General features: G+C 37.2%; 1 protein-coding gene across 1 annotated transcript; it reads left to right on the forward strand.

The window, feature by feature from the left end:
* The first annotated feature begins 3,192 nt into the window (after nt 1-3,192).
* LOC100357400 (small ribosomal subunit protein eS7-like) lies at nt 3,193-3,813 on the forward strand. The gene has a single exon (XM_051857468.2). It carries the CDS (start codon nt 3,230-3,232, stop codon nt 3,776-3,778), a length of 549 nt encoding a protein of 182 aa, XP_051713428.2. The 5' UTR covers nt 3,193-3,229; the 3' UTR covers nt 3,779-3,813.
* The last annotated feature ends 4,239 nt before the right edge of the window (nt 3,814-8,052 follow it).

Here is an 8,052-nt window from a genome sequence, read left to right on the forward strand (position 1 = left end):
AAAAAAAAAACAAATTCTAGCAAGGATATAGAGAAAAGGAAACCCTTATACACTACTAGCAACAATGCACATTAGTGCAGCTATTATAGGGGACAATATGGTGGGTACTAAAAAAATAGATCTTTCATATGACCCAGCTATCCCACTTCTGGATTTTTCTTCCTAAGGAATTGAAGTCAGTATATGAAAGAACTAACTGCATTCCCGTGTTCATTGTGGTACCATTCACAACAGCAAGATATGGAATTAACTTGGCAGTCCATCAGAGGATGAATGGATAAAGAAAATGTGGTATATATACACAATGAAATATTACTCTGTCATTAAAAAATTTTGATATTTGTAGCAAAATGGTTGGAACTAGAGATAGTTCTGTTAAGTGAAATACAAATACAAAGATCACATTTATTGAAAGTTAAATTTGGAAGTTAAAACAATAATAATATATTTGATATGAATTTAAGATAGTGATTACAAGAGTCTATAAAGGAGAATGGTAGGGATGAGGGAGGGAAGTTGGATAACAGGTACCAAATGCAGTAGGGTGAATGTAACAGATTCTCATGTTTTGTAGCACAGAGGGGTGACTGTATCTCAAGATAATATATTAGATTCTGTATAAAGAACTGGAACAGAGGAGCTGTAGGTTCCAAACACACACAAAAAAGATAAGGAAATGGCAAGGCTAATTGCCAAGTATGGTGTGTTTATGCTCTGTATATATGTTAAAACATTACAATGTCCTTCTTGAAAATATACAGCTATTAGTTTCCAAGGCTATGGAAGCCCTCTGAGTTCTCCGATTCTTATCTTGTTTAGACAAGCTCATAGTCAAAGTGGAGGTTCTCTCCTCCCTTCAGAGAAAGGTACCTCCTTCTTTGAAGACCTGTTCTTTCCACTGGGATCTCACTCGCAGAGATCTTTTGCCAGAGTGTCTTGGCTTTCCATGCCTGAAATACTCTCATGGGCTTTTCAGCCGGATCCGAATGCCTTTAGGGCTGATTCTGAGGCCAGAGTGCTATTTAGGACATCTGCCATTCTATGAGTCTGCTGAGTATCTCACTTCCCATGTTGGATCACTCTCCCCTTTATTTATTCCATCGGTTAGTGTTAGCAGGTACTAGCCTTGTTTATGTGCTCCCTTTGACTCTTAGTCCTTTCATTATGATCAATTGTGAACTGAAATTGATCACTTGGAATAGTGAGATGGCATTGGTACATGCCACCTTGATGGGATTGAATTGGAGTCCCCTGGTATGTTTTTAACTCTACCATTTGGGGCAAGTCAGCTTGAGCATGTCCCAAATTATACATCTCTTCCCTCTCTTATTCCCACTCTTATGTTATGACCGGAGCATAGGGAGACTACTGATGCCATAGACAGGAGTGTCAATTGGTAAAGTCAACAACAGGAGTCACTGTGCACTTACTCCTCATGTAGGATCTCTGTCCTTAATGTGCTGTGTATTGAGATTTAATGCTATAATGAGTACTCAAACAATATATTTCACTTTGTGTTTTTATGGGGGTGCAAACTGTTGAAATATTTACTTAATGTATACTAAACTGATCCTCTGTAAAAAAAAAAAAAAAGAAAAAAGAAATTATCAACTCCCAACTTGACTCTCACTGGGATTAAACATGACAATAGGTCTGATCTGATTTCATCATCATTTAAAAAAAATCATTTATTATTTTTCACTTTATGTTTCTGTGTGAGAGCAAACTGTTGAAATCCTTACTTAATGTATACTAAGCTGATCTTCTGTATATTAAGATAATCGAAAATGAATCTTGATGTGAATGGAAGGGGAGAGGGAGTGGGAAAGGGGAGGGTAGTGGGTGGGAGGGACGGTATGTGGGGGAAGCCATTGTAATCCATAAGCTGTACTTTGGAAATTTATATTCATTAAATAAAAGTTAAAAAAAAGACAAAAAAAGAAAATATACAGCTATTAGATATTAATCCAAAATAAAAAAATTTAAAACCCTGAGAATTAGAGACACCAAGAAGTGATCTTAAATAAAATTTTGAAAAGTTTACTTTCATTAAGTCCAAGAAAGTAATATTGTAACAAATAATGATGATAGTACAAATATAAATCTTGGGAAGAATGACAGTACTGTCTAGATCTCCTTGAGGGCCAGGATACAAAAATCAAGTAACAGGCATCCTCTTAAAGCTACAGGCAAAAAATTCACAATACAAATATAAATAGTTGAAATTGCACAACCTTAAAGACTGGTATTGCTATTCTATGCAATAACAAAAGACTATAGAGAGATCAAAGAAGAGAAAACCAGGAAGCTATCGGAAGAATTACAGTGAAAGAATCAGTATGACAGTTTGGTTGAACATGAAGCTACATTGGAATTCTGAGTGAAGGAGATCTCTAAGAGAAGCCATGCAGTGATGAGCCATATTGAAAGGAGCCAGGCAGGAGTACAAGAGAAGGAGCCTTGACTTAATGGGGAACTATTGCCTGAGTGGATTTTTCCACTCAGGGAAGAGAAAGTAGATAAGCTATTTGAATCTTGCATTCAAATTGTTCCTCTGAAATCTGAATCTGAAGGTGTTGTGACCAATTCTGGTTGCTGAAAGCCCTTCTCGCCCTCACGAGTAATGATACTTCTGCTGTCCCTACCTATGCAAAGCCTACCTGTCTAGAGCCATTCACCCATGAAAAGCCACTGCATGTGCTGTCATAAGCAGGAGTGAAAGTGACAGAGTAAAAATCTTAAGCAATTTATGGTTTAAGGTGATTTATTCAAACCACAATAGGTAGAAAACAGACTCACAGGGCGTAAAACTAATAACTGCCAACCTCTAAATTTAAAAATAAAGCAAACAATAAACTTACCACCAAACTTTAAATTCTCCAACCATGGCTGGAAGTCTAAATTTTTTAATGTGTATTTTACTCCCCAAATTTAATTAATCTCTTTCTTAATGTTTCTAACTGATGCACTGAATGTCTCACACATACACATGGTCCCAGTTAAGTAATTCTCTTCTCTGGTCCTGTGGATATCTTGTTTCCATTGATCCTTTTTAATGTGACTCTTCTGGTCTCTGTTGTAGAAATTCTTTTTGATTTCTGAACAGTTGAAAAATTGGGCTGTTTTAATAACTGTATATAGTATAATAAAATTCTAGAATCACAATTGTTAAAATACTTTTAAAAATGAAATCGGCTCTTCCTCAGCCAGCGCTCAACCAGGAGAAGCCATGTTCAGCTCGAGCGCCAAGATCGTGAAGCCCAACGGCGAAAAGCCGGATGAGTTCGAGTTGGGGATCTCCCAGGCGCTCCTGGAGCTGGAGATGAACTCGGACCTCAAGGCTCAACTAAGGGAGCTGAACATCACGGCTGCCAAGGAAATCGAAGTTGGCGGTGGCTGGAAAGCTATCATCATCTTTGTTCCTGTTCCTCAACTAAAATCCTTCCAGAAAATTCAAGTCCGGCTAGTTCGTGAGCTGGAGAAAAAGTTTAGTGGGAAGCACCTTGTCTTTATTGCTCAGAGGAGGATTCTGCCTAAGCCAACTCGAAAAAGCCGTAGGAAAAATAAGCAAAAGCGCCCTAGGAGCCGCACTCTGACAGCCGTGCACGATGCGATCCTTGAGGAGTTAGTCTTCCCAAGTGAAATCGTGGGCAAGAGAATCCGTGTGAAACTGGATGGCAGCCGGCTCATAAAGGTCCATCTGGACAAAGCACAGCAGAATAACGTGGAGCACAAGGTGGAAACTTTCTCTGGTGTGTATAAGAAGCAAGGATGTTAATTTTGAGTTCCCAGAGTTCCAGTTGTAAACAAAAATGACTAAATAAAAGATGCTTCACGGTAAAAAAAAAAAAAAAAAAAAAAAAAAAAAAATAAGTGATTAAAATCACATATTCCTGACATAATTTGGAAAATAAGTAATCATATAGATGGGAAACATCTAATTCTATTAATTATAATAATCAGTAAATATTTTCTGTACAGATATATAGACACATATGCAAGTGGATAAGTACATATTGAACAAAGCTCTAACAGCTGAAAATAACCTATATTGAACTTTCTCATTAAAATAGATTTTCACAGTGTAAAATTTGTTAACAAATATTATTCACATGATATTTCTACTTATTGGATATTTGCCTTCTTCCCTTCCTTCCTTCTTTCTTTCTTTCCTTTCTTCCTCCCTCCCTTCCTTTCTCTCTCATCATTATTATAAACAACTCCTTAACATCACTTCTGGATGCAAGGGGACAGACAATTCTGTTTGTGGATATTTAACATTATTTTCCCTCCTAAATTGTCAATTCTATTGCATTGAATAATCCAACATTTACCCATTGATTAGTTGAACTACCACTTTTATCATGTACTAAACTCATATTTATGTCTGAAATTTTTATCAGACTAGTGTCAGAAATTCATAGTTGCTGACTTCAGCCATATCCTTATTACTCATTTTTTATATCTTCAACCCCTGGCTTCCACTTCTATAAGTTTAGTACTTCCCTGTAGTTCAGCCACCTACCACATCCATCCTACCCTCTTAGGCCTTCATGCTGGTCCCTTAACTTCCTCACCAGCTAAAGGCCATGACTTTGATTTTTCTGCAATATTCATGTATTTTTGTCCAAGGGTGCTTAAACAAAATGGATTATGATGATTGAAATTTGTTGTTTCACAGCTCTGAGTCCAGAAGCCCGAACTCAATGTGTCAGCAGAGCCCTGTTGCATCTGAAACTTTTCCTTTCCTTACCTCTACCTAGCTTCAGTAAGATCTTGGTAGTACATGCCATTCTTTGACTTGAAGAGGCATCTTGGCAATCTACGCCTCAGTTGACACATTGTTGTCATTCCATTTGTATGTTCATGTCTAAATTTCTCCCTTTTCCTAAAGACTCCAGTTATATTTGATTAGGGGTCCACCCTACTCTAGTATGATGCCATCTTAACAAATTATCCCTGCAATAGGCTAATTTCTAAAAGGGTCACATTCTGAGGTAGGGAGATTTGTGCTTAATCATGTATTTTGTGGGATACGATTCACCTCATAATAATTCCTCCTTTGTCTACACACTTACCCACATCCACTCTCATTTTACTCTTCCTCTCTCTTCTATCAAATATTAGTGTTTTCTTTTTTTAAACTAGAAAAATGTTATTAAAGGTAAACAAACTTCATGCATTTCATCTATACAAGTTTAGTAACATAGTGATTCTTCCCACCCTACCCTTCCTCCCTCCCTCACTCCCACTCTTCTTCCTCCTTCTTTGCTATTCTCATTCTTAGTTTTTAAAAGATCAATTTTCAATTAACTTTGTACTCATAAGATTAATCCTACACTAAGTAAAGAATTAAAGAAGTAGTATAAAAATTATTCCCCAACAGTTGAAACAAGGGATGTTCAAAATCATTGCATCTCAAAATGTCAATTTCCTTTCTATAGATTAAATTTTAGGGACTCTACTGGTTACCACAGATCAGGTAGAACACATGGTATTTGTCTTTTGGGTCCTGGCTTATTTAAATAAGGATAATGGTTTCTAGTTGCTTCCATTTGTTGTAAACGACAAGATTACATTCCATAGTGTACATATACCATAGTTCCCTTATCCAATCTATAGTTGACCAACATCTGAGTTGATTCCATATCTTAACTGTTGAGAATTGAGCTGCAATAAACATGGTGGTACAGATAACTGTTTCATATGCTGATTTCATTTCCTTTGGGTAAATTCCCAGGAGTGGGATGGCTGGGTCATATAGTAGGTCTATATTCAGATTTCTGAGGTATTTCCATACTGTCTTCCAAGTTTACATTCCCACCAACAGTGGATTAGGGTACCTTTATCTCTACATGTTTGTCAGCATTTGTTGTTTGTTGACTTCTATATGAAAGTCATTCTAACTGGGGTGAGGTGAAACCTCATTTTGGTATTTTTTAAAAAGATTTATTTATTTATTTGAGAGTCAGAGTTACACAGAGAGAGAGGAGAGGCATCTGGTGGTTCACTCCTCAGTTGGCCACAACTGCTGGAGCTGCACCATCCGAAGCCAGGAGCCAGGAGCCAGGAGCTTTTTCCAGGTCCCCCACGTGGGTGTAGGGGCCCAAGGCTTGGGCCATCTTCTACTTTCCCAGGCCACAGCAGAAAGCTAGATCGGAAGTGGAGCAGCCTGGACTAGAACCGGCCCCATACGGGATGCCGGCGCTACAGGCCATGGCGTTAACCCATCACGCTGTAGCGCCAGCCCCTCATTTTGGTTTTGATTTGCATTTCCCTGATGGCTAGTGATTCTGAGCATTTTTCATGTCTGTTGGCCATTTGGATTTATCCTTTTGAAAAATGCCTCTTCAAGTCCTTTCTCGATTTCTTAACTGGATTGTTTGTTTTGTTGTTGTTGAATTTCTTGAGCTCTTTATAGATTCTGGATATTAATCCTTTATGAGTTGCATAGTTTGCAAATATTTTCTCCCATTGTATCAGTTGCCTCTTCATTTTTCCATTTCTTTTGCAGTGCAGAAGCATCTCAATTTGTTTTAATCCCATTTGTCAATTTTGGCTTTGACTGCCTGTGTTTTGGGGGTCTTTTCCAAGAAGTTTTGCCTATGGAAATTTCTTGCTGGGTTTCCCCAATGTCCTCCAATAATTTGATGGTTTCAGTTCATAGATTTAGGTCTTTGATCCATTTTCAGTGATTTTTTTTGTAAGGTGTAAAATAGGGGTCTTGTTTCATACTTAACGTGTGCAGAGATCCAGTTTTTCCAGCTCCATTTGTTGAAGAGACTGACCTTGCTGCAGAGATTCATTTCAGCTTCTTTTTAAAGATAAGTCAGTTTTGGATGCAGGGACTGATTTCTGGAGTTTCCATTCTGTTCCATTGGTCTACCCATCTGTTTTTGTGCCAGTACCAGGCTGTTTGATTATAACTGTCCTGTAGTATGTCTTGAAATCTGGTAGTGTGATGCTTCCAGCTTTGTCTTTGTTTTATAAGATTGCTTTAGCTATTTGGTGTCTCCTGTGTTTCCATGTGAATTACAGCATTATATTTTCTGGATCTGAGAAGAATATCCTTGATATTTGATGGGAATCATGTTGAATCTGTAAATTGCTTTTGGTATTATGGATTTTTTTGATGATATTGATTCTTCCTATGCATGAACATGGAAGATTTTTCCATTTTTTGCTTTCCTCTATTTATTTCATTACTGTTTTGTAATTTTCATTATGGAGATCTTTGACATCCATTGTTAAATTTCCAAGGTATTTAATTTTTTGTAGCTACTGTGAATGTGATTGATCCTAGAAGTCTTTCTCTGCCATGGCATTGTCTGTGTAAACAAGGCTACTGATCATTGTTGTTAATTTTATATCCTGTCACTTTATCAAACTCTTTTATGAGTTCCAATATTCTCTTAGTGGAGTTTTTTGGATACCATATATATAGAATCACGTCATCTGTAAATAGAGAAAGTTTAATTTCCTCCTCCCCAGTTTGTATTCTTTTTATTTCTTTTTCTTGCCTAATGGCTCAGGCTAAAACTTCCAGGACTATTGAATAGTGATGGTGAGAGTGGGCATCCTTGTCTGGTTCTGGATCTAAGTGGGAATGCTTCCAACTTTTATCCATTCAATAAAATACTGGCTATAGATTTGTCACAGATTTCAATGATTTTGTTGAGGACTGTTCCTTCTACACCCAATTTGCTTAAGGTTTTCATCATGAAAGGATGTTGTCTTTTATCAAATGCTTTGTCTCCGAGTATTGAGATAATCATATGATTTTTGTTGTTCAGTTTCTTTACACGATATATCATGTTTATTGATTTGTGAGTGTTCAACCATGTGTGAATACCAGGGATAAACCACACTTGGTCTGGGTGAATGATCTTTCTGATGTGTTGTTGGATTTGATTGACTAGTATTTTGTTGAGGAATTTTGCATGCTCATCCGGGAAATTGGTCTATAGTTCTCTTTCTCTATTGTAACTTTTTCTGATTTAGGAATTAAGGTGCTGCTGGTTTCACAGAAGGAATTTGAGAGCATTCCCTCTC

The sequence above is a fragment of the Oryctolagus cuniculus genome, chromosome 7 (genome assembly GCF_964237555.1).
Source record: "Oryctolagus cuniculus chromosome 7, mOryCun1.1, whole genome shotgun sequence".
NCBI lineage: Eukaryota > Metazoa > Chordata > Mammalia > Lagomorpha > Leporidae > Oryctolagus > Oryctolagus cuniculus.

Bases quoted from the DNA above. Each gene is read 5' to 3' on its own strand.
- LOC100357400 (XM_051857468.2), top strand. From the start codon at position 3,230: ATGTTCAGCTCGAGCGCCAAGATCGTGAAGCCCAACGGCGAAAAGCCG.